This window comes from Pyrgilauda ruficollis, unplaced genomic scaffold (assembly GCF_017590135.1).
Source record: "Pyrgilauda ruficollis isolate IOZ18807 unplaced genomic scaffold, ASM1759013v1 scaffold58, whole genome shotgun sequence".
Taxonomy (NCBI): Eukaryota; Metazoa; Chordata; class Aves; order Passeriformes; family Passeridae; genus Pyrgilauda; species Pyrgilauda ruficollis.
This window is the reverse complement of record NW_024527488.1, coordinates 1,144,184-1,170,621: the sequence shown is the minus strand read 5'-3', so window position 1 is coordinate 1,170,621 and position 26,438 is coordinate 1,144,184. Positions and strand designations below refer to the sequence as shown.

The window sequence follows — 26,438 nt, the reverse complement described above, 5'->3', positions numbered from 1 at the left end:
CCCTGCCAATTACAGGGAAAACCAGAAAAATCCTAAGAGACAGTCTTTCAGTTCATTATTATTTTTTAATTCTTACTTTTAATGCAAGTGGATTGCAGAAACTCTTTTTTGGGGTGTAGAAGATACAGCAGGAAGTTTCTCAGTTCCAACAAAAAGCTAAGTACAGTACGCTCCTAAATAAATTACACCACATAAAATCAATACACAGAGCTATGGATTAAACAGCATAAAGCCTCTCCATCCTGTATTATTCACTAAAATGCAAGGATAATTAAACGGGCAAATGAACAGCACAGAAAAGATCTCCAAACAACACGACTCAAAATTATGAGCACAAGACTCAACAACTGTTGACCAACAATTGACTCTGTTGACCATTATCACATGCCTATGAAAGCAGCTTCACAGATTCAGCAGAGTAATGCTGATTCATACTGGTCAAAAATGCATCTCAATCTCTTATTTCTCTAAGATTACTTTGTAACAGACAGCTCAAGCCACTAAACCATTCTAATCCTAAAGGCTAAGTAGGGCGATACCTTTTTTAGGCAGTAAAAAAACTTCTGATGCAAAACAAAGTCACCAGTGCCTCTTTCACAAAAGTCTCAAAGTCTCAGTGGTTGCAGCATCCTTACTGGAAGCAAATCAATGTTCTTGCCAGAGTGACCACTATTTAAACAAAGCCATTTGTTCTTCCTCTCCTCATGATGCTATCTTATCACAGCCCAAGTGTTTCATATCAGCACACTGAAATGATGTGTAATGAACAAGGATGTTCAAGATAAATTCTGAGAGTCACAAAGCAAATACTTCCTTTCTCTGTAAACAATATGACTGAACCCACTCCTTGAAGAAATCAAGCTATATTTATATTCACCCTCTTGAAATGCTACAGGCAGCCATAGAAGGATAAGTTTATAATAAATTGCTATATTTGGAAACCTTTGTTGCTAAGCATCTTCTAACATTCAGTACAGTTTATACCATTCATGTCCCTGCTACATAATTAACATTTCATAAGTTTTGGTTTTTTTTAAAAAGAAGTACAGTGCTTATCTTTGCCAATAAATTAAAACCATTACAATTTCTTAGGGAATTAATAAAAGATCACGTGGCAAATTAAATAAAGGAGAAGCATCAAGATCTTCATACCAAGGTCATACAAACACTGATATTATATGCCAGGACATGGCAGTCTATCTTCTATACACTCCTCTGCTTGAGAAAAAACAATTCAGAAGACAGCTGTTCACACTGAAAACCAGTGTACTAAATAATTTAGGATACAGTAGACCTCTCCCAACCTGAAGAATATGACTTTCTCAGCTACACACAAAAACCAGCCCTCTTCTTGTCAGGAATTCTCTGTGTGTGAATTCCTTGGATGGCACTCAAGTCTTTAGGAGTCTACCAAGAGAAGCCCATTGCAAGCTGATGTCCCCAGGATGTGGCCCAGTGCCCAGCATGGAATCTGCAGGTTTATCACATTTGTGTGGAAATCTCAAGTATGTTGCTAGGCAGTAAAGAATCACAGCAAATCTTAATTTCTCCAGTGTAGCCACTACAGATATTGTAACCCTGGACATGTAGATATCCTATAAAAATTAGTTTTGTGGTTTCATTTTGGTGAGAGGCTAGAACTGTATCTTCAGTGTGTCTTCTTTACAAAAATAAAACCACTCTTCGCTGATTATTATAAGCACCTCCATATAAAGGTGTCATGGGTTTTGGTCACAATACCCTGTTAGGGAAAGACCAGATCACACTGCACAGACTCTCTAAATTTCTTGTGCTTGTTTCCTCTTCATGCCCATCCCAGCATACACCACAATTCTGTACACACCATAGTCACGGGGGCCTAGAAACAGTCAACACAAAATGGACATTACAGGCCCCCAAAACTTCTTCTAAATTCTCATGAAAATGCAGAGCTGCTGAACAGAACATGAAACTTGACTGTCTGACCCCAGCAGTACCACTAAGCAAATCTTGCACTGGAGAACAAACAACATCTGCCAAAAAAAACAGTTGGAATATGTTTAATTCTACAATGGTTATTTACTTTCCATTAACAAATGGTCTTTAGAATTATATAGAAGGCAAACATCAAAGCTTCTATAATGAAGTATCTTAGGAAACCTGACTAGAGATGCAAAAGCCCTACAAATACTACATTTACCATGTTACTAATTACTACACTTTTGGTTTATATAAGCAGTATATACACAATACATGTGTTAAAAAAACAGAGTTGAAATAGAAAGATAAGGAAAAATGAGTCCTCTGGAAAATGATCTAAACTTTGTATTAAGAATATAAACATATTTAGCTTGCAAACTTGCAGTCTTTCCAGCCACAAACCCAAGGACATAAATGGGGTATGCAGGACTCAAGAGTCTCCCACAGACCAAAACAGAAATACAACCAGCAAGCAACAGTAATCCTGTGCCAAAAACTGAACATGCATTCCTAAGTTCTGAAATACTTTTTCTAAGCTAGTTTCCACATTTCCCCTGTTCTTAGACATACATCAAGTCTGAAAGTAGCACAAATAACCTCAACATTTGTGAAAGAATTCTTAAATCAGATGTTGTCTTAATACCAAGCATTTTGGAGATTTAGAAATGTGCATTAGACACCTTAACTATATGTTTATAGCATGTTTTATGATGCAATATACATATATATGAAATGTTACGTTCAATTCTAAGGCCTACATCACCAAAAAAGTTATTGACAAACTGGAGGCAGTTCAGAGAAAAATCAACACAATTTCTCGGAAGACAGGAAGGGCTTATTTATGAGGAAAGATTAAAAGAGCTAAATATTTATAGTTTGGCTCAGTAATGAATGAGGAGGTAGGGGACATGAGAACAGCCTAGAGATATCTGAAGGGTGTAAACACTAAGGAGGGAGAGCAAACGTGTTATACAAGGATGTAAATAGAAATAATGGGATAAAACTAAACAAGGGAAGCTTAGGCTGAATATCAGAGAGCATTCCTGGACAGCAAACTGGCTTGGCCCACAACAGAGTTTCTGAAGTGAGGCAACAGGAGTCCATGTATCTTGGAACAACACAAAAAACTAGACAAAACACTGGAAAATTTGCCATATGAAGGAATCTTGCTCTGCTGAGGAGAAACAGTATATTATAGAAGTATTTGCTAAGTTTAACTCCAGTGAAAGCAGTAATATTTTACAAGGTGCTGAAAATGTAATATAAAAAACAGATAAAGTGCTTACCTGGGAAAAAAAAAAAAAAGAAAAAAAAAAGACTACAACTAAGAACGTTCCTTAATGATGAGCAACTTAAGTTCAGTTTATGTAACAGCTCGACTGACTCATGCTTGTGCAACTTCTTGAAGAGGAAAACTTCACGTGGGCTGCAAGGAGTTAATGGCGCTGGACTGTATTTTCCCCAGCAGAGGTCACCCCACGGTAACAAACGACAGGGAAATCTGACAGCATGGATTCAAACTTGAAGAAAGAGTGAGCAATAGAAAGGAGACATCCTCCTCCCCTCATTCCCACCACTGGCTTTGGATGCAAAGTTCCTGGATAACACCATGTCCTGCAACCAGTCACGGGTAGATGCCTGAAGTTTTTCATCTATGCAATGTTCAACCTGCACAACATTCCAGATTTATTTTCTAAGAGGTCCTCAAGAAGTGGGTAAATATCATCTATTTGCAGCTGGATTATGAATCCATCTGCACATGCGTAAGTAAAAGCCTCAGCTGGGTCATGTTTGGAACTGAAACCACAACACTTCTCACTGAGAACTTGAGATTACATTAGTTAAGTGTTTACTATTTGAGCACTGAGACACAGGCAGACTGACAGGCTTCCAAAAACACAGGGGAAGGAAAATAAAAAGGGAGCTTATCTTTTTTATTAACAAATATATACAAGCAGGGAAAAAAGGATGTTTTCTAATTTAAAACAGAGTTTAAAACACAACTGAAGCCAAGAGGAAAGCACTAGAAAATGAATAATCTCATATATTTTTTTCTTCTTGATCCATTAAAAACTCCACAAATTCCTATTTGAGAACTATCCCTTAAAAATTCTGCAAGCTGGCAAGCAAAGACTTTACTGTTCCAGGTGCCATCACCCCTAATAAAACATCTGTCATCTTCACAGTCAGTTCCGATGCAAGAATTATCCGTGCTCTGTGCCACTGCCAGAGGAAGCTGTCCCGGTGCCAAAGGCAATAAAAGTAACCAGCACATGCAGCAAACTTATTTGTGAACTACAAGGGAGCAAATATGTGTAAGCAGGGCTGGACAGTCGGATTTTGACTCAGCTGTTTTAAAGGCCTGCTCATGGGCAGATTTAAGTTCCAACACTCAAACTGCGCAGACGCACTCTAGCAAAACCCAGGAACCAATAGAGCGCACTTGCAATATTTCATCCAATGAAAACAGAAGTGAACTCATGCTGAAGCATTCCCTGGAACATACTGAACCTTGGCATGGATAATTTTCCAGGGCTATGCCTGTTCCCAAGGCCAAAGGCCACGTCCCAGCCCCCAGCTCGGGGCATGCTCTGCAGCTCTCTCAGCTCTGCTGCACAACCTGAGCCAGGTGCACACAGCGCCCTTGCCCCTGCCAGGAGCTCCTCATCTGCAGGAAAATGGAATACAGGCACAAAATATGGAAGGGAGACACAGAAAACACCCCAGAGGCCCACAGCCTCCACATCCTGGGAACAAGGACCTGCAGGACAAGCTGTGCAGCCAGAGTGACTTAGGATTTTTGTGTGCAAGGGGGTGTCCAGAGAGTAGAAAAAACTCTTACTTAATTCCCAAAACCATTGGTTTACTGAGCGCAAGCTGTCTAAGATCCTAGAAATGGCACAGGGGATTCCCCAGGGTTATTGATCTTAACATTGCATTTTAAAATTTATTAATATTCAAAGATTTTTTCCCATCTGCCTGGGAAATGCCTGGCTGTATTTTCTTTGGCACAAAAATTAATAAAACTTCGGTTTTATTAGTACAGACTGTGGATTTTCTTTTTCTTTAATAAAGAGACTAACAGTAAAATAATACCCTAAATAAGATAAACAAAGCCTTACCTGCTTCCTTGCACAAGGCTGCCAAGTCTGCACCCACATAACCATGTGCACTATCAGCCAGATGTGCCAACTGCTCTGCTGTGAGCGAATGGGGAACCTTCTTGAGAAGCTTCTGGAGTATGTCCAGACGGTCCTGAGCATTGGGAATTCCAATTTCTATCTCCTTATCAAAACGCCCCGGCCTGCGCAGTGCTGCATCCAGGGCATGAGGGCGATTGGTGGCCCCAAGGACCAACAGCTGCCCTTCACTGCCTTCCTGAAGGCATCAAACAACACCAAGTATTACTTCTAAAATACAATTAAATGTCAAACAGATAATACAAGGGGCACTCCCACTTTAATCCCCAAGAATCTGCTTTCCTATTTCAGGAAATTAAGAACCAAGGAAAGAAAAAGGAGTGCTTAAGCTAAAATGCAGCGTCGGCCCAAGAACAAAACAGTATCAGCAGACCTTGAATAAACACTGTTGGGAAACAGATCAGTTCAGGTATCAAACCCAAGAGAGACAGGAGGTTATAAAGCTTCCTGTAAGTCCAGCAGGAAAAGCAAGGTCAAAAATCCTAACCAATTCCCTCAAGAAGCTCTGCTTCTTCACTTTTACAGTGAGGCACCATCAGTTAGGAGGTCTCCTGTAATGTCATTCTCTTCTTGTGAATGAAGCACTCTTTCCAGGAAGAATATCCATCAGGCTTTGCCACCAGAAGATATGTTCTGCCTGTGAACAATTCCAGACTGGGCAACTCAAACTGCCATGCAGGAAAATAATGAGAAACTTGCAGATTACATAAACAGAAGAAATTTATTTTCATACTCTAGACAGAGTTCTTTCATCTTTCCTGCTAATAATCATAAAACAATAGATGAGACATTACCAAACTTTATGGGCTTAATGCATAATTTACTCAATTAAATTTACTGTTTCTTTATTAGGCTTTTGTTTATGCCCTACATACTGCTCTGGCACTCTTGAAATAGCTGCTGTTGCCTTTAATCATGCAGCCTACATATCACCAGAAGTATTCTGATGACTTTGATTTCAGAGCAATTAAAAATACCTGGTTTAGCTCAATGATGAGCTATCCCTGAAACTTCAGTTTAATCTCCCAAACTGCAAGAGGGGTAGAAGGCAAAGGAAAGGCAGTGAATGGAAGAAACATTCTTTTAAACTAACAGTTTTCAGGGGACATTCCTCTCCTACATCCTCTGCTTAGCACCAAAAAAGCATTAGATTATTCTACAAAATCTCACCTAAGTCTGTTTCATTTCCCCACAAGTGATACATCTCAAACTGGCTCCACTGTAGAAGCAATATTATTTTGTTCAGGGAGTCCCCATGTACATTAATTGTCCCATTAGATTCAACTTACTGAGCCAATGCCATCCATTAATGTCAGCAATGAAGCAACAACTCTCTTTTCCACTTCATTCTGAGCCCCTTCTCTCTTTGGACAGAGGGCATCCAACTCATCTATAAATATAATTGAGGGACGACTGAGGGGAAAAAATAAAGGGAAAAAATGTTAAGGTGCTTAAGAAGATTTAAAACACTAAGGCAGAGGAAAGCTGTTCATGGAAAACATCCAGTTCCTACAAAAACTAACAAGCATCCCACTCAGAGAGAAAACTAAAATTAATAACATATTAGACAACTAATACCTTCAGCATGCAATAATCTTTTGCTAATGTACAGTGAGCACCAGTCACATGGAAGTGTAAAGTCTGCCTTAACCAGGTCTTACAAACTTGGGCAAGATGCCACCCTACTCCAGAGCAATGCTATATCCAGTACCAACACCAACTCATTTAGAGCTGGCCTCCAAAGATAAAAAACTAGAGGAAAATCTGGATCCTGGTGAAACTCTGGCTCATGCTTCCACGTGCTGAAATAAGCACACAATGCACTGATGACATAGGTCGAGCAATTCTGCACCATCCCTAACATCCCCTTAAAGAGGGCAGTGTCCAAAAGGATTTAAGAGGCATCCTGAAATTTGACTGCTTTCCTCCTAGCTAAGCTCTACATAAACAAATTTATTTCCTTTTAAAAAGCACTGAATGAAAAATGTCACAATTCAAAGCTTCCTGGAAACATTTTTCTTTTAAGAACGCAGGAACCAATAGTGCTAATAAAATTCTCCAAAGGAACATACCAGAGAGAAGCCTCAGCGAATATCTGACGTAACCTCGACTCAGACTCTCCGTAAAACCTGTGAGAATAAAAATATTTTAATAAAAATCTTGCAGTTTTTGTCTTTTCCAGGCAACCTGGAAAATTACTGCTTGTGAGTTACAAAAAGCCATAGCGCAGACTTTCAAAGTTCTGAAGTCTAGGCAAATCTACAATTGCCTTTATTTCCACAAGGACCAAAAATTAAGGTAAATTGGGGCACAGGAAAAGTTAGAATCATTAGAGATAAAGGGAACTGCTTCTCTTCTGTGTTAGAAATAATTTTACCCATTTTTTTTTACCTACAACCAAAAAATTACTTCTCTGGAGACATCAGTCTGTGCAGTGTCACCTTAATTGAAAATACAATTTAAACAAGTTCATCTTCTAATTGCAGAAGTAACCTACAGGCAACTGCAGATGCCGTTTTAATCCCATTTTAATTCAGTCCATGCCTTACACAAATTTCCTGGCCAAGTCCAATAAACCTCTTTTAATACTAGAAACATAAGCCCTATTTGAAAGAACCCTTTTCCATTTGTTTTTGACTCTTTTGAGCAGGTAACCCACAGCAAATACAACATCTCTCCACAATGGATAGATGGCAGGGTATATTTTGGGCTACTATATTTACAGAATTAATGCAAATAAAGTGGGTGGACTTACTTGCTTATGATTTCAGGGCCGTTAATGACAGTAACGTGAGCGCCAACCTCGTTTGCGATGGCCTTGGCAATCATGGTCTTCCCAGTTCCTGGAGGGCCATAGAGCAGCACTCCTCGAGGAGGAGGGATCCCTTGGGACAAGCACATGCAGGCAAACAGAGTATAGAAGTTACTGGTGATAAATGCCAGGCCCAGCCTGCACTTGCACATTTCAATGTCCCCGTTACTACCAGCAATAACTTGACCTCGGCATTAATTCATTTAACAGACATGTCATTACAATGAATTTCAGGGAAAAGATCGCTCTTAAATGGGACATACATACACCTTTTGTATTTTAAAAGTCCAAAAGATTCTGTGTAAAAAGCACCTATTTAAATCATTACATTTTTCAGCAGTTCATTATAATCTTCCCTGTGTTTTCTCAAGAAAATTACTCAACTGAGTACGTAACATCCATGAATACACTTTAAGTTATTCATGATTCTTACAGTGTCATTATATCAAATTTCCCACATCAGAAAACCACTTCCCTTCAACACTCCAAAAAGTTCTAGAAATGCTGTGAGGCTTGATTTAAGTATGTTTGCAAGATGATAAAAAAACACACATTAAAAGGATGAATCTGCCTATTTAATGGCACATGTTAAGAGCCAAAGAGACAGAAACAAAAGGGACTTTGGAAGAACAAGGTACTGCTGTGTAGAATTGAAGCTGGACAGAAAATACAGGTAAACTGCATGACACACAACTGTGATCCCAGGTAAAGAGTCCATCAAAGAAACTTTAAGACCAGCAAAGCCAAATTAAATGGGCACAAAAAAACCAGTAGTTGAAAAATTAGAAAGCAAAAAGCAGAGACAAACGTTTTACGCAGGCCTGACCCCAGCACAAAAGACACTGGTGAAACACAACCAAAGAAACATCAGGTGGGTCTGGGAATCAGACAGGGAATGATGCCTCAAGGGCAGGTCACATGACCAGATTTTATAAACTAGTAAGAAAAACTAAGAAAAAAATATCTGCCCTCTGACAAAGGATAAAAAAAATAAAAGCATCTCTACAGACAGGTTCCTTCACACCAGCCCATTAAAGCACGTGCTGCTCCCTCCTGTGGTGTTTCTGGCACTGGCAATACACGGGGCTGTGGAACCACAGGCTCTCCTCAGCTCCAGCCTCACTGCCCATGAGCAGACAAGGACTCCCAGTGTTTGGATGGGGGCTAATGGATTGTAACTGCTGAGAAAACATCATCATCCATCATGAGATTAGTAGAGAATCTGCCCAAGCTTCAGGGATTAGGTACGAAGAACACTCATGCTGAAGCAAACCCTGCTGCCACAAAGCCATGTGGTGATGCTGCGGTTGGACCAAATTGAGCTGGACCACTCGTGATGGAGATGCCTCACACCACCCCAGGGACACCTGTGGATCATGGCCAGGAAACAGTCACCTGTGTGCTACGGAAACTGAAATCACCTCCCGTGTGTGTGGGGGGAGAGGTCAGAGAGAGAAATAAAGGGCCTCCAAGACAAGAGAGTAAAGCAATATTTATAGTTAAAAGAGCCCTGTCTCACAGCAATACATACCTCAACAAGGTACACAGCCATTTGTGATAAATACACAGCACAGAGACACAAAAATCCTCCAAGCGTTTATATATATTAGGTACAACTTTATGTATGGCCACAGTAATTGTATTTGGTTTTCCACCCTGTAATTCCATGCTGCACACACTGAGCAGTTTGACTAAACAGCTCAAAAGACCTCCTTAAAATTTTGGAGGAACACACAGGGATAAAAAAAGCAGAAGAATTAATCTGAGTTCTTCTCCATTTAGAAGATATTATTAACTGAGTCTACCAACACAAAATCTCATGACAACACAAACAACTGCCCCTTTTCAAGTGTCCAAGTACAGAAGTCTTTCCTATTTGCTATAAATTCTGTTCGTGCATGCCTGAATTTTGGTGCAGACACATATTTCTTTCCTGCTCAACTGTTTTTCACACAAGCTACCCAGAACATCTTCACATTATCCACACAGTGTAATTATAAAGCAGTTTGACATTGTTTGGCACACAAGTTTACCATATCAGTTACATAAAATTTGGTGCACAATCCTGGAGTAATTAGTGTTTAAAAATATTAAAAAAAAGTCACATTAAAGAAGAAAGTTAATGAAGAAAGCCATCTCTCAGGCATCATACCATAGCTCTTGAACAGTTCAGGCTGCTTCAAAGGCAGTTCAACAGTTTCTCTAATAGTTCTGAGCTGGCTGCTTAAGCCTCCTATCATGTCATAGGTAACCCGGGACTGACACTCGCCATCCTCTGCTACACTGGTCTTTGGTTCAATAAAATTGATTTTAGTTCTTGAAGAAATGAAGTAAAAACAATCTGTACTGCTCACTGCTCCGATTCTGCCAGTTAGTGGGAGTCCCTCAGTGCTGCCTTCCCCAGCCAGCTCCAGATCCTGGGTGAGGTCTGCACCATCGCCCCTGCTGGTTTTGTCTCCATGCCCAGAAGCTGGAGCGCTGGGTGTGACTGGTGAGCCTGGATCCACGGCTTTGCTCGGGGTGCTCATGGAGGCAACCTCTGGACTGTCACCAATGTCCATCCTGCCGAGCTGCAAGGACAAGTCTAAGGCACTGCTCTCCAAATCGGATCTCTCAAGGTCCGGCTCATTGGAATCACCGGGAATGGCGCTGCCCTGGGCAATCAGCTCTGCGCCGTCAGTCCCCTTCACTTTCATCACCACGATGTTGCAAAGTTTGCCATAGTAAGTGAAAGCCAAGAGGTTTCCTGGCAGAACTATTTTCCCATCTATGAGAAGATTAAAGAAGAAAAAAACACAAAGATGACGCTATTTCAATCTACTTTGGTAGCAATTAACATTCAGACATTCTTGCATCAGAATAATTCTTTATCAGGAAGCTTAGAAAGTGCTATAAATTAACATAATAAAAGGTAATTATGAGATCATTCAGGTTCTCTGAATGATCCTTTTGTGCACAAGCAGACTCTACACATGATACTGACAAATGTTTATCCAGTAATCTCCTAGACTTAAACTCATGATTAATTTCCTCTTTTAAAATTTTATACAAAGGGAGGATTTTGGAATTAGTATTGTAGGTAGTAAAAATTTTGTATTCACTACCTGGAGTAACTTACCTTGCTTTTTTGCCTTCCTTACGTATACCTACCAACCAATGAAGAGCAACTTTACTTATTTATCACCAACATTAAAAAAAAAGGGATTCAGAGATTGGAATTTCAACTTAATGTTGATCCTTTAACTTAATGTGCAGCAGTGAGCTCTTCTCCCCACAGTGCAAGTAAACTCTGGAGTGCACCACAGCAGAATCAGCCTGAAGGCCATCAGTGGGTGTTGAACACTCCTAACTTGAGCCAGCAGTACAAGCAACGGACAGGAGAAATGGAACCACAATTAATGCAAATTAGATATTTACAACATGATATAATTAGCTAGCCCAAGACAGATCCCTGAACAAAGTGTGAACAAAGTAACATTCCCTATTTTGCCACAAGCCCTTGATTAAGAACACAAAAGGAAAACGTTTGCTCTTGTATCTAGAGCTACAAAAATTGAAGAGTCAAATGAGAAGCAGCAAAACTCATACCAAGGTTTCTCAGCAGACAGACAGACATTTCCGCAGCATTAACGGTGGCATCTTTGTCCCTGCGGAAGGAAGGGAAAAAACTGGTTTTCCAAGCACTTAAAATCAAAACCACAGTCTTCATAGCATATGGACTTAACCCTGAAGATATTAGACACATACTAACAAAAGAAGAGTACCTATTTAATGTAGTTTTGCCAAACAAAATGGTGTAATTAACAAAATCCTAAGTTGTATTTTTCATTTCTTAGGATCACAAATAAGCAGCACAGACATCTTAGGCACGCTAATCATTGTTACAGGTACTGAGTAAGTATTACTCAGAAATCGGTATTAGAATTTCGATCAGGCAGGTCTCTTTCAGCCTTGCAAACACACATACGCAACTTTTACTGACTAAAACAGTGCCTTGAGCACTTGCACATCCACTATCAAAACACCCCAAGTTTTTCCACAAAGCATTTTCCAGCCATTTAGTTAGCTCAGAGCTAAGACTCACTACACCCCCATTTTGCAGACGCAAGTCCACAACCTCTGCAAGCACTCACGCACCTGCAGGAGGCTGGAAAGCAGCGGCACCGAGGGCACTCACAGCAGACGCAGCTGCTGCAACTCCAAGCGCGAACAACGGGGGGAGCCCTAAGCCTGCCAGTGAAAGCCGCATCTCGCTTTTAGCGATCAAGAAAGCAGCTTGATGGAAAACAGGTGTATTAAGGTGATTTAGAGGACACTTCTTAATATATCACAGCCTTTCCTGATGAGCTAACACACAGTTATACGTTGCTGGGGTCTGGAGTTGGGGACTGATTCTTTTAAGTGGAGGAAAAGCTAAATTATGCATACAAGCACTACCCAGAGGTGTTTAATTTGCAGAGAATGAACTATACCTGTAAAGCATCTAGAAACCTAGGAAGTACTTGAGCAATAGGACTTCAATGTATTATTTTAGTAATTTATGTTAATCAGACTCTACAATGATCCCAAGGCCAACTCTGTGAAATGATAAGAGAATGACAAAATTTTGAAGGGAACTGGTAGAATAAAAACCTCAATAAGGTAATAACAGGTTCCATACCTCAACTTTACGTCGATTTCCTCTGCCTGGATGACTGCACCAGTCACAGACTGCACAGTGATGGCATCACCTGGATTTACTTTCAGGTTCTTCTGAGTGGTTTCAACCAGCCCAATTTTGCCCCCTGGGAAGCCTGTGGTGGGCCAAGCAGTACAGACCTAGGAAGAGTTTTCAAAGCAAACGCCTGTCAGTTGAGGTCTTGCCCCTCTCATTTCCAGTCAAGGTTAATATGAAGGATTACATTAAAACCTGGTTCCACTGAGCAAGACACATGGGGCACTGAGCTCTTAAGATTTGATCTAAGACACTTTCAGAATTGGAGGGTTATATTTTGCCTACAAATGTGATAAAAAATTCCACAAGGACTCTCCACACACTCTGGAGATGACTCAAAAGCATACACTGTGCTGATCAGAAAATGCTATGCACCAGTGAAAAAAAGGTTAGCAAATAACTATACACTTTATTTGCAAGTAAAATAGATGCGTCTGCTTATGCAAGATATATAACTCATTTATTCACACGTGACTTATAAATTTATAGGAAAAAAATCAGCTGCATGGATTTTTTTCCAACACTGAGAATACAGATGCAAGTACAGTGCAGAAAACATGGAAGAGCACATTCACCATCTTTCTCAATGCATGATCCATGCTGATTCCATTGAATACAACAGGAACAGGCTAACAGCACGGGAAAAGCACTTACAGCATCAAGAAAGGGTCTCACCTCCTGCCGCCCACCAGCAGAGGTGAGCAGGGCCGGCCTCCCTATGCAAAGATCCGCAGATTTCATGCTGCTCAGCGACAGCTGCGCCAGCGCTCGGCGCAGCATCTTCGGGACTTTGTCATCTCCTAAAGTTTTCGGGAGGAAAAAAAAAAAAAAAATTTTTTTTTTTCTCCCCTTCCCCTCAGTAACGCCGGGGTTCCCCGCGCTCCCCGGGAAGCACAGCCTCGCCAGCCCTCACGGCGCCCGCGCTGAGGGGAGCGCGCGGACCGCCGTGAGGGGGTGCCGCCGGCGGGGCTGGCAACGCGGGCAGTCCCACGCTGGCTACCGCCGGCACCCTTCCGCGGGGGTAAGAATAGGTTTCATGGGGGCCCGGAGTGAGGGATCTCCCGGTCCCGCCTTCCTGAGGCGCCGGGAGAGTGGCTGGGCAGGGACTCGGATTCAAAGGAGGCGCCCTCAGCGCGCCGGGCTGAAGCAGCGGGGCCGGGGCTGCTCGTCCCCGCCTCCCTCACAACGTACCTGCCTCCACCACGTCGGCGACACGCAGCACCAGCGGCCCGCCTGCGGCAGCTCCGAGGGGAACATCCTGCGGGGAGCCGCCGCCTGCGGCCGGGCGCCCCTTGCTCTTCCTTCTGGAAGAGGAGGCAGACATGCTGCCGGCGGCCGGCGCGGAGCGGTTCCGGAGCAGAGGCCGGCACCGCCCCGGGGGCGGCCGCTCCCCGCCCAGCTCAGCGCCATGGCGGGCTCGTGGCGGGGGCTGCGGAGGGCGCGGGGTTGGGCGGCCCTGGCAGGGCTGCGGGCGAGGACGGACAAGTTCGGGGGTGTGAGCGTGGACCTGGGCGAGCTGCGCGGCTCCCCGCGGCTGGAGCGGGCCGCCTTCGGGCGGTGGCTGCGGGGCAAGTGCCGGGCGGGGGTCCCGAGTCCCGGGGTTGGCGGGCGGGGGGCGGCGTGTGAGGGGCGGCGGGGGGCCCGCCAGGGGGCGCCCTCAGCCGCCGCATTCCCCTCACAGACCCGGAGCCGCGGCCGGGAGGTGAAGGGCGCTGGCAGGAGGGAACAGAGGTCGTTCACTGAACAGTAAAACAGTTAGGGGTGGAAGTGACCTCTGGAGATCATCCAGTCCGATCGCCTGGAGCAGGTGACACAGGAGTGGCAAACCACAGCAGGTGGGTTTGGAATGTCTCCAGAGAAGGAGACTGCGCGCCCCCACTGGGCAGCCTGTTCTAGTGCTCTGCCACTCTCAATGTGAAGGTGTTCTTCCTCGTGTTGAGGTGAAACTTCAGGTGTTTCAGTTTATGGGCATTGGTCCTTGTCCTGTCACTGGGCACCACTGAAAAGAGAGTCTGGCATCATTCTCTTGGCACCCACCTTTCAGGTATTTGATGAAGTCCCATCTGAGACTCATCTTCTCCAGACTGAACAGGTCCAGCTCCCACAGTCTCTCCTCACAGATAGTCCAGACCCCTCATCCTTTTTGTGGCCTGCACTGGACCCACTCCAGCAGTCCCTTATCTTCCTTGTACTGAGGAGCCCAGAACTGGACACAGCACTCCAGAAGAGTAGTTCCCCTGTTTCTAATGGTAGACCCCAAATGTAAAAGCCGTCATCTTGCACATGAACATCCAGTTGTACCACTTAAAATGTCAACCTGGCAGCCTCTGAGACTGCTGGTGAGTTTCTCACAACAATAGTTTTTTACCCTGTGGTAAATGATGTGAAAATACAGATTTTTTTCACATTACCAACAGCTACAGTGTGTGGTAAAGTTTACAGCAACACAGACCAAGGGCAAAGGGGTCCCTGACCCTCCTCCCTTCCCTCTCTTGCAGAGTCCGTGTCTCAGTGGCGGGATGAAGGCCGTGTTGCTGTCTGGCTCCATGTCCCCATCCTCCAGAGCAGCCTTGTGGCAGTGGCTGCTTCCCAAGGCTTTGCTTTCCACCACGCTGAGCAGGGCTCGTCCACCCTGACGCTGTGGCTGGGAGAGGGGCCCAGCAGGCTGCCAGGGTTTGCCACACACCAGCTGGGGGTTGCAGGTGAGTTACAGGAGTGGGTGCACCCACAGAAAGTCTTGAAGGAACCCGTTCAGTAGGAATTGTTCCTCTGTACAACCAGCGCATGGAAACCAGCTGGCTGCTGCATTTTGGAATGAAAAAGCAACCACCAGCTTAGAGAAAAAAGCAGTTCTCTGCTCTGTGTGCTTAATTTGTATATCTGTCTAAATTGTGTTAATGTTTGTAAATGCGGAAAACTTGACCCAACAGGGATTGTTCAGAAGCTGAAACATCTATTAGCCTGAATTGCAATGGTCTGAAAGCTGTTCTAAGCTGTGCCTAGAAATCTTTAATCCAAACATATATTTTACAAAAAAACCCACAAACACCATACTCTTATCCATGTAGACCTCCCACAACCAGCTAGAAAGTCATTCAATGACAGAAAATTTCTGAGGAGCTAGACAAGACAGTTTCCCCTTTTTTCTTTTTACTTTTTTCATGCAGCACAGCACAAGGGACTGATGATGAGCCAAAAATACAGTCATCTTGAAGTTAGTTTCACCAAATTCCCGTGGTTTTGTTCTCTCACTCAGCAGAGTTCCACAGATAAGCCATTACCTATCCCATCACTCAGTTATCTGTAATTGGGAGATTGGTTTGAACCCCTCGTGTACTGGTTAAGGGTTACATTAACACACAGAAATTCCGAGGCTGAGGAGAGCACATCTCTCCAGCTGCAGCCCGGACTTGCTTGTCCTTGGCTCGCAGGGACTCCGTGGGGTGTTATTTCTCCACAAAGTGGTGTTAAAGCCCATAAACAGCAATCTGAAAAATCTGGTTAGGAAGAGCTCACAAAAGATGGTTTATTCTGTGTAGCAGCAGGTCAGGCGAAAGGAAGCTTGGAGGGGAAAAACCCTTGAATTACAAAGCGCTGCTGCTGCCATCAGTAGTGGGAACCTTCGGTTCCCAGGCCAGCAGAGGGCGGGTGGATGCTGAAGACGGCCTTGGAGTTTGTCAATGGACATGTTGGAGCATGTTTTCCTGAGGTATGGAAACCTCACCATTAAAATATGTGGCATTAAACTGGAGCGGGACAGTGCATTCTTCTCGAGAAAGCACCGGGTTACTCCTTGTGAGGAAGCCTAAGTGAAAGAGAGGTTTTCTGAATAGAACTTGCACAGCTGAAAGTGCTGCTTGAAAGGAGATCACATAAAAGATGAGTTGTGACCCTGGTGGGCAGCAGAAAGAGCTATAAGAAAAATCATAACTCTGAAAGACTCCAAATATTTAAAATTAGATTTTCAGAGCGTAATTTGCAGCTGTGCTTCAAAACACCTTGCAAGTAGGAAAAAACATTAAAGAAAACTTTGGTAAGTGCAGGTATACAGATTTCCTAATTTCTTGTATGGATTTTAAAATTGCACAGCATATAATGTATGTGTTCTTTGCTACCATTTTTCGAACCTGTACACTTTTAGTCATTTTTGGGATTTTCTTTAAAGGACATAAATACTTCAGGAAAGCATTCTAGGCAGGTAAACCAGTGTGAAATGACTGCTGTGTTGCGGGTTTTTTTGTCCTTTGTTTTACTCACTGTCAGTGGATCTGGAACACATCTCAAAAATACACTAAGCAGCATGGATACCACCTGGTAGATTTATTCCATTATCTTTCCACTTTAGGAGGAAGACCCTGGACAGTGGAAAGGCTCCATTCTATTTTTAATTAATTTTATTTAAATATTAAAGTATTTAAATGTGGATATTGGGTAGGGGGTCAAACACAAGGCTTTCTTTATTTCCTAATCCAAGAGTATTTTAGAGCATGTCTGCAGTAAATAAAAGCAATTTTCTGGTGAGAGTCTCCATCTCAAAGCTGTGGCCAGTCAGTGAAATGCAGGAGTCAGTCCTGTGAGCATTCTGAAATGGAAAGCAGAGATGTGGAGAGTGGTTGGCTGGCCAGCAGGAAGCCAGCACAGGAGCAGGGAGCAGGTAGCGATCTCATTGCCAAGTAGACCAGCAGCTGGTTTTCCTCCTGTCTGGAGTTTCCCACGCAGCAAACGCAGCACAGCCATGGCTTGTGCCTCAGGACCATGCAGCCAAGGGATGACAAAGGTGTGAATAAGCGGGGTCAGGTCATGTTTCACCAGACTGGATCAGAGTAGCCAAGCAGAGAGTAGCAAATGTTACTCATTGGGCTTGGCCATTATTGTTCAGAAATAGTGGAATGTGTGATGTGTCTTCCAGCTAAGTTACTACATCCGTTTGTAGGCGGCAGGATTTTCCACGTGTGTGAAGATAGAGAGGAGTCTCCGATGTATGAAGTGATTAACGTGTTTTTAAAAAGCATTTCCAAAATGCTCTACCTCCGAGGAGGATGTGGCCTGCCATCCAGAAAGTGACATGTTTGTAAATATGCAATGTATCCAGAAAGTGACACGTTTGTAAATATGACATGTTCGTAAACATGCAACAATGGGATGAGAGGACAAGCTGAGGAAGGAAAGTAAAAGGAGAGGAAGAAAAGTGAAAGGCACTTTCTTCCCCCTCACATGGTCTACAAGCCTTACAACACAGCTGTTATTTGCATTGCTGCCACCTTAATCCACTTGCTGAAACAAAGTCCTTGGAGCTGAAGGACTCCAGGAATGAGAGCCTACACACACATAGGATCATCGGCCTTGGCGAGCCCTGGTACTTAAGGAAACCTAAAGTGAGCAGCTGCATTACTGTGAAACTGCACAGGAAGATGGAGGTGGATAGGTTTGATAAGCCACTTAGGAAAAGTGACTTAAAAGTAATTCCCAAGTTGTTTTACAAATACCCGCTGCTGTCTGCTGATGCTTACAGTGCAAGCAGTGGTGTCTGCACTCATTCTGTGGTTGACAAGTGCTTCTCAACACTGAACATCTCTGCATGCATTTTTACGTCAGTCATAAATAAAACAGGTAGGATAAGGATATTTTTCTCCTCCATTACTCATTATCTGGAGTTATCTAAGGGATTCTTTTTATTTTTTAAATGCTTTTCTTGCCTGTTCCCCAAAAGAGAACATTCTCAGCCAAGTGGTATTGTAATAGTGATTACTTGATTGAATTTCAAGTATAAACCTTTCCAGAAAGTCATCCTGGCATTTTAAAGCTCCAGGTACCACATTTGTAGCAGGAGGGAGAGTTTTAAAAACCACAATTCAGGGCAGTCAAACTCTGATCTCACTGATGCCAACCAGGTGTGGCCCAGCAAGAGAACACGAGACCAGGCAGCAAATCCTGTTACTGTGTTTTCTTCCTTTTTGCTCTGGATTTAGGTATCCCCTAGCAGAGATTCTGATCACCTCCCTGGGAATTTCACTGCCAAAAATTACATTCACAGGCTTCAATTTCAGGGGAACAGAGGAAAGCAAACACACTTTCTGCTTGATTCAAGCGGCAGTTTCCTGCCTGCACCAGCCCTCCCTGGTGTCAGCAAACCTTTGGCTGAGGAGTGGCTTTTCTAGAAAACAAATCCTCTAATCACAAAGTTCCTTCTGCTTTCCTTTTGTTGCCTCTTTTAATCATTACAGTAGTTAAACTTGGACACTGCTAAATATTTACAGGAGGAATGAAATCATAAAGTCACAGGCCACAGGGAGGCAGATATGTGACTACCCTCTTAAAGCATGTCCTTTGACATATCTTGAAGGAAGATGGTCTTTGAACTATCCTCCTCCACATAACTCTGCCATGTATTATTAAAAACAGGATGTTTTTAGCTGGACACTCACTCCTTAATAATTCCTTCCTGTGGGTATACTTCCCCATAGCATTTTAAATGCACATGTCATCACAGATGTGCCTGTATCCTCCTCCTCCTGCTGTAAAATGATGTGAGCATTTTGTTACCGTTAACCTCTAATTTGAAAGCCATGCATGACTGATGTGGAAAAGATCCTGGTAAGTTGCACCACAGCACTCGTCCTGCTCACCACAGCGCTCTTTAAAATCTGAGAAAAATACCTGTTGTAAGGGAAAGACATTTTTAAAGTATGACCAGTGAGTATGACATAATTAAACATGAAAGCACTTGGGTTCCAGAAAGCAGGAAAACTTGTAATCTGTGGGAGAAAGTCATGGGCTGAGCATGAGGACATAAGGAAAAGCTGCACTTCTCAGTCAGACAGGATTTTTCATCAAGTGAAAGTGTCACTTTTCCACTTGGAAGCAACACTTTTTGATTAAGAAGTTGACTCAGATTATGGTGTGGTTCCTGTTGTGAGTTGTTAGCTGGGTAGTGCAAGTTCAGAGATAGTCACACAGCTGAACATTATCTGTACAGTCAGCCCAGAGTACTAAACCTGGTGTGTTATTAACCCAAAAACACTTAGATCTTCACTACGGCAGATGGGGGCTTTGTCGTGAATTTCACTGAAGAAAAATTCATCCCCCTTAAGGGTGGCTTCTCAGCCAGAGTCACTGGAAAATTCTCTGTTATTTGAGGAAGGCCTCTCTCTCCTGAAGCGAGCAGCTTTGACAGATTGTTTGGGTAACCTCTTGATCTTGCATTCTTTAGTTCTGATATTAACACAAGCAAGTTTTTCTTTTCATTTCTTGTATAATCTGGAACTTAAAAGCTGCTATTATTTATCTTGGTACTGCCAACTTTGAATTTTTCTACAGGATACTTAACCTTTTTGAGATATTTTATTGTGCATCCATTTTCCACTGACAAACCGCTTTGTGATTCATCCATACAAACCTTGCTAACTGTACATTAGCAAAACATGTTAAAACATGTTAAATTTATCAAAACATGTTAAATTTTGGTTGTTAGGCTTGAATTACATTGTCCAACACTTTCTCTTTTTCAATATTCTTTCTATACCAGGTGCTGTTCTAGATGAAAGCACTGGAAAGGTGTTGGTTGTACAAGACAGAAATAAGGTAAGTTTGTTACAGGATTATAAAATAGAGAAGTTAATTTAGATAAGCCTATTCTGTAATATAAAACAAAATATATTTTATTTTTATTACAGTCCAAAATTGTAATAGTTAAAAGTTACTTCTTTTTACAAGGGTCTTAAACACATCTAGCAACAGATTGCTGAATTCCATATTAAGGGGAAAAAAACCCCAACTCTAAAAATCAACAGCTTTGTTGTAAATTATAACTGCAGATTGATTCAGCAGAACTAAGTATCCTTCCTGTTTTGAGTTTTCTGTTTTCTCCTGTAACTGACCCAGGAGTCCCTGATCTTGGTTTTGGATCCATGCAGACTTCTGGAAAATCCCCACAGCTTGAAACAGATTTTGAGAGGATTCTGATTTGGTCTGGTTTCCAAAATTCCAGGCATATCTGTGGCTTTAAACGAGCAGTAGCACGGTTGGCCATGACCTGGAGACCACCTTGGTCCAGCAGGTGTAAAGATCTTTAATTCCTCACACCTGGAAGCACCCGCCCTCACTGCAGAGGATGCCAGACCAGAGCAGTGCTGTGGTGAGGGTGGCTCGTGTGATGTGGCTTGAGGTCACCGAGCATCCATCACTGAAATCTCTGCCAGCCCTATCAGACTAACCCCGGTTGTAACTCAGCTGCTGCAGAAAGCTCCCAGGCTCACTGGCAGCTGCCTGAGCTACTCCATTCAAGAGACATTTAGCCTCCATTACGCTGTCATTTGTAAGTTAAAGTTTTAACGTGAAACAATCAAAGCTTACACTTTGAAAATAGTGAAATACTGAAATACACCTGGATGCATATTTTTCATTTTATACAGTTAAAACTGTGCTGGAATCTCACTGGCTGCATTCTCCTGTCTTTTCTGAAATAGCAACTAAGACTTTTCTCCTCAGGACCCAAAACATCAGTTCATTAGGACCTACAACACAGTTAATGAACTTCAGTGAAAGTTTCATTGGCAGGTTCAATCATACCACATCATGAATTTCTAACACAAAATACAAGCGAACTTCTCTTCCTCTGAACTTGTTTCCTGTAACTGAATATGTTTATTTTTCATTTTTGTATTTCACATTTTTACTTATAATAAATTAAAATGCTGAGGACTTGGCTTTAGGAGGACTTTCAGGCTTTCATTCAGCAATTACCAATTAAAGCATAAACCTGCCTCTCATGCTGTAGACTCCAAAAGTGGTTCCAGCTCCAGAGTGTCTCCAGGGACAGAACAGCACGCTGTAAACATTAGAAACACAACATTCACTTACCCTTTTATACACAAAAATATAAATGTGCATGCTTACCTTTTAGTAAATGTCTTGAACAGATATCAGAGTAAAAATAAAATTTAACAGCTGTTGGAATTTTAAGAGCTGTTAATTGTGACAGGACAATTCCACAGCACACAAAGATTTCCAGGAACTAAAAGTAAATCTGAAAGCCAATAGACAAATATATGTATTTTCCATCTGCACTATTTTTAATCTATTATTTTAAATTCCTATCCAAGCCCTTTAAGAATGCCCAGGGAAAAAAATAATTTTCCAATGTAGTCATTAGGGTTTCAAATCACTGGAAAGCACACAGCTTCCCTGCTATGCTGCATAGACAAAAAAAGCTTTTTTTGGGCCAGTGTGCCTTTTTACTGCATTTATTTCTAGGAGAAGGGTAACTTCTTCCTACCTAAACTTTTAACAAGGAGAGAAGTAGAAAGTACATAGAAGTAAAGGTAAAGCCTACAAATCTTTGTGCTCCTGCCAGAGGTGCAGGGACTGGGACTCTTCTAGCAGTGTGAGTAACAACACCAAGCCTGCACTTCACATTTTAATACTGAACTTTATTGCAAGTCAATAAATGTTTCTATACATAAATCACACACAAGCCCTCATTTCTTGTATTCCATGGAAATGACAAGTTACACTAAATGATCATTACAGACACACAGAGACATCTTAAAGCCAGTGCAGTACAGAACAGTACAATCATAATACCTGTTTGTAAGATTAAATATATATACATTTTTTAAAAGCCAAAACAATAGAAGTGGAATACATTAGTGATTAAATATAAGATTATATAGTCTATAGCAGCTTTTAAAAAATATTCAACTACTCTATCTAGCAGCAACATTGTCTAATGACTGTTAGACAGTTTGTATTTTCAATCAGTAGGTGTTTTGTTCCCATAGTTCTTACAGACTGGAGCTGTCTTTAATCATCCTGTCAGCAGGAACAAAACAGTTCCTACTTACTGATATTTGTAAAATAACAATACTGCAACTTCAACAAAAAAAAAAAGTTATGTGTTAATTGTCTCCTTTGTATTAAAGAGTGCAGCACAGGCTGACTACTTCATTAATGGACTTTTCCTCCAATACAGACTATAAACGCATGGAAATTTCCAGGAGGTCTGTCTAATCCAGGAGAAGACATTGGTAAGTCCTATGACAACAGGTCAGCCATCAACTGAACTACAGAGACATGAACACCACTGAAATACAGCATGACCCACATTGCTCCTGTGGTGGATTGTTTCCTCGAATTTATGGTGAACAGATGAAATGACACAATCCTGGGACCCGAATGGTAACAGGGTAGCATGTTCAGGACAAAGAAGTTCTTTGTTTGTAGCATTTACTCTCTTCCACACTTTCTTTTAAGTGAGTGCTTGAGGCCAGCTAAGGTTTTGTAGGCTGGTCAGATATGCTGCAATATGAGCCAGAAGTGCAGAGGATTAAGGTAATCCATATATAGCCCAAATAAAACTGAAACAGGGAGCTCTCAGCTCACACTGCAATCCAGGGCAGCGACCTCAGGGATGGACTGAGCAAAAATTTCCATTCCAATACATGCACTTGCTTCCTTCCACCCCCTTCACTTGATTAGTTTGGACCAAGATCTCCTCGGCACAGGGCCAGGGTGAAGTGCAGAGCCTCAGTCTTGTGGGCACCTACTCCCAGCAGAGGCACGAAGCACTCCTGTGGTAGGAAACAATGCTGGTTTGAGGAACCTTCTCATTTCTCTCCAACACAGCACAGCTGATGAACACTGCTGCAGTTTATCTTCACAGGTGAATGAACAAGGGTGTTTATGAAGAGAGAGAAAATCTGGGTTTTTTCTCCTTGTATCTCAGCCCTTAAAATCATAATCCATAGGCTCATTACTTCTTAGGCTGGGTATCGAGCCCAGGCTTCCTGACTGTTCCATACCTTAGAAATACCTACTGTTTTAGCAGACTCCCTACAACACTGTGTGGTAGGGGTGTATTCTACTTATTGTTTCTATACATGGAGAAAGTTGCTGGTTGTCAGGATATGTCTGAGTTTAGTATTCGTAACTCATGAGTCATGTTTTAAGTCTTTTTGTCAAACCTGGTGATGGAAATCCAAAATATTTGCTGGACAATGTAATGTAAAAAGGTGAAATGGATCCATGTTTTCAAAAGAAACCCAAATGCCATGGCTGTTGTCTAGCCAGGCTCCTTCTCACTTCTAGTGCCAGCAGCAGCAGGATTTTTGTACTCAAGGGAACAACAAATGACCAGCACTGGCATTCCAGTGGGACTCCCCAGAGTGATACTGCTACTGAGTACAACAGCAGCCATCCCTCACTTAACAGGTGATTGGAGCCTGGACTGAAAAGTGTCACACAGGAGAAAAGTGTCTTACAGCTTCCCTCCTGCCACTTCTAAACTACAGAATAATAAAAGTTACGATTCTCTGCATCACATCTTATATTACAAGAAGATATAAATTAGTCAAGCATAAAATATAATAGAGCCTAATTTTCCTTTTTCATTCTTACATCAAACCTTAAAAACACAAGTCACTCAAGGGACTAAACTTTAAATTACAATTAAAAATTGTTTAAAATCCTTTGGTTACATGAAGCAACAACATGCTTGGCTGCCTACTTAAATGAGTGCAAACTGACTCATGCAAGTGACACCAATAGTTTCATAATGCAGATGAAGCAAAGTGCACACATTTTTGTATCTCAGTATTTCTGAAACTCCAGCCCTAGTGTTACTTCTAGTTTAATTGTCATTAGATATTTATATATATACACACACTCACATTTAAATAAAAGGGAAACAGAAATGGCACTTCATCTAAAAAGCGAAGCTCAAAGCTTAAATGAAATCCATCATTACTGCAATTTTCTTAACCACAGCCTGCCTCAGCATCCCTCACGATCTCAGTTCGCTTCTGTAGCCCCTTGTGCACTAACAAAACCACCTGCTACAGGAGTTACTATTTCCCATACCTGAAACTACCCCTGAAACATCTGCTTTGTTCCCCTCTGACTTGGCAAGATGCAAGTTTCCACAGGATGATGAATCTCAACGAGTCTTTTGAAATGCATTTGCTTTTGGAAGCAAGCCAGCATACATTCCTTACTGAAAATGAAGTAACAGGAGCAGGTAACATTGCACAGCAGTTCTGTACATTGACCACTCAAACCAGAGACGACCAGGAGGTTACATTAATTTGGGAAAAGCCAGTATTTAACCTACCAGTACTTACCCCCGGGCAAGTAGGATTTGACTACAAGGAAACTGCAGACTTTGGGGAAATATTAAAAAAAGTGGAATATTAAAAAACTTCTTAGGGGCTCTTCAGTTTGTTACTGAAGAGAAAAATCTCTCTGGAGGAGTTTCTGGATGGATGGGTGGTTCTCTGGCTGTAATTGGAGCACACAGACCCTGTAGACCCTGCTGCGTTTGTGGTGAGGAATGTTAGCACTGATCTCGCTCTGGCTGGGGCACACAGAATGCACACATGCAGCACAAATGCAGCATGTTTGCAGCATGTTTCTTGCAAGGGCAGGCTCTGTGCTGCACTGGTGCTGTGGCATATTTGAAATGTCACCTGACTCTTACGGTACATCTTGAAAAGGACCTGGCACCAACTTTCACTTTCTGAAAAGAGTTTTACCCATTTTGTTACCCCTGGGGGTGAAGTGCAGTGAAACTGATCAGATCCGGAGATCTGACATCAATCACTACGGGTGCAGCTGCACAGGGTCTGAACCCGAGACTGGGCAGGGGCGAGGAGAGCAATGGCGATCCAAAGGACTGCAAAGACAGTGCAGTGCTGTCTTGGATTAACGGATCAGTGGAGCCAGCAGCCATCAGTGTCTATTACAAACCACACCCTGCGCAGCATTACCAAAGTAATTCTGTAGGATACACACAGGAAAGGCACACAGCAATTACTGTTGTTTGGGAATCAAAAAATTAGCTTATCCTTGTGTTGGAAAAACAGACCTACATTCTTATGAAGCAGAATAGAGAACGTGCTGAGTAAGAGGCTTTCCACCTTTCCAAAAGGTTTAAGGAGTGCCCAAAAGGTTTAAGGAGTGCTAAGTTGCTCTCAGATGTATTGCAAGGATTGCTCTTTCTACCCAGGAGACACAGCAGTTCGAGAGGTTTTTGAAGAGACTGGCATCAAGTCAGAGTTCAAGTCCGTCCTAAGCATCAGGCAGCAACACAAGCACCCTGGAGCCTTTGGGAAGTCAGACATGTACATCATCTGCCGCATGGAGCCCTCCTCCTTCCACATCAGCTTCTGCCAGCACGAGTGCCTCCGGTGCGAGTGGATGGACCTGGAGGAGCTGGCCAGGACGGCAAACGCCACGCCCATCACCAGCAACGTGGCCAAGCTCTTACTGTTCGGGTACCGGGAAGGGTTTGATAGGATTGACATAACCATGAGGGAGTTCCCAGCTGTCTACACAGGCCTGTTCTACAAGCTCTACCACAGGGAGCTGCCCGAGTCCTACAGAAACATGACATGATAGCAATACATTTCACATTTCCTTATAGTAATAATTTAGAACTATTGCAGTGTTGCATATTATAGTTATCTGTGGACTTCTTTTTAGGTAATTATTAGAACATAATTATTCTCTAATAAGCTAAGATATAAATTATTTTTAAAGGTAATTATTGCTATGAGTGTGCATCAGGTTTGTTCTTCTCTACTCCATAAAGCAAGCACAAGGTAAATAAAATACATAGATACTTAGAAGAAAACAGAAGTGTTACTGATCCTGAAAATATATTCTGCAAGTCATTTTACCTCCACACACACTGGCACAATAGGTTTAAAGAGCAATATAAAGACAGTATGAAACATTCATGGTCTAATCTGGTATCTGC

At 42.3% G+C, this 26,438-nt stretch overlaps 2 protein-coding genes across 2 annotated transcripts in view; one reads left to right on the top strand and one right to left on the bottom strand.

The window, feature by feature from the left end:
* SPATA5 (spermatogenesis associated 5) overlaps positions 1 to 14,095 on the bottom strand; it is a 161,612-nt gene extending 147,517 nt beyond the window's left edge. The window contains 10 exon segments of the mRNA XM_041482277.1: positions 5,082 to 5,337; positions 6,449 to 6,572; positions 7,232 to 7,288; positions 7,915 to 8,044; positions 10,124 to 10,738; positions 11,560 to 11,618; positions 12,632 to 12,789; positions 13,361 to 13,485; positions 13,877 to 14,015; positions 14,018 to 14,095. Of these exon segments, the coding sequence (XP_041338211.1) occupies positions 5,082 to 5,337; positions 6,449 to 6,572; positions 7,232 to 7,288; positions 7,915 to 8,044; positions 10,124 to 10,738; positions 11,560 to 11,618; positions 12,632 to 12,789; positions 13,361 to 13,485; positions 13,877 to 14,015; positions 14,018 to 14,095 (1,741 nt within the window).
* Positions 14,094 to 26,416, top strand: NUDT6 (nudix hydrolase 6). Its single transcript, XM_041482285.1, has 5 exons — positions 14,094 to 14,253; positions 15,184 to 15,387; positions 20,211 to 20,266; positions 22,656 to 22,710; positions 25,686 to 26,416. The coding sequence occupies exons 1-5, from the start codon at positions 14,094 to 14,096 to the stop codon at positions 26,072 to 26,074; spliced, it is 864 nt and encodes a 287-aa protein (XP_041338219.1). The 3' UTR covers positions 26,075 to 26,416.
* The last annotated feature ends 22 nt before the right edge of the window (positions 26,417 to 26,438 follow it).

Excerpts from the sequence above, each read along its gene's own strand:
- NUDT6 (XM_041482285.1), top strand. The coding sequence starts at position 14,094 with ATGGCGGGCTCGTGGCGGGGGCTGCGGAGGGCGCGGGGTTGGGCGGCC. Across the intron at positions 14,254-15,183 it reads CTTCGGGCGGTGGCTGCGGG|AGTCCGTGTCTCAGTGGCGG; the intron begins GCAAGTGCCGGG and ends CCTCTCTTGCAG. Across the intron at positions 22,711-25,685 it reads TAATCCAGGAGAAGACATTG|GAGACACAGCAGTTCGAGAG; the intron begins GTAAGTCCTATG and ends CTTTCTACCCAG.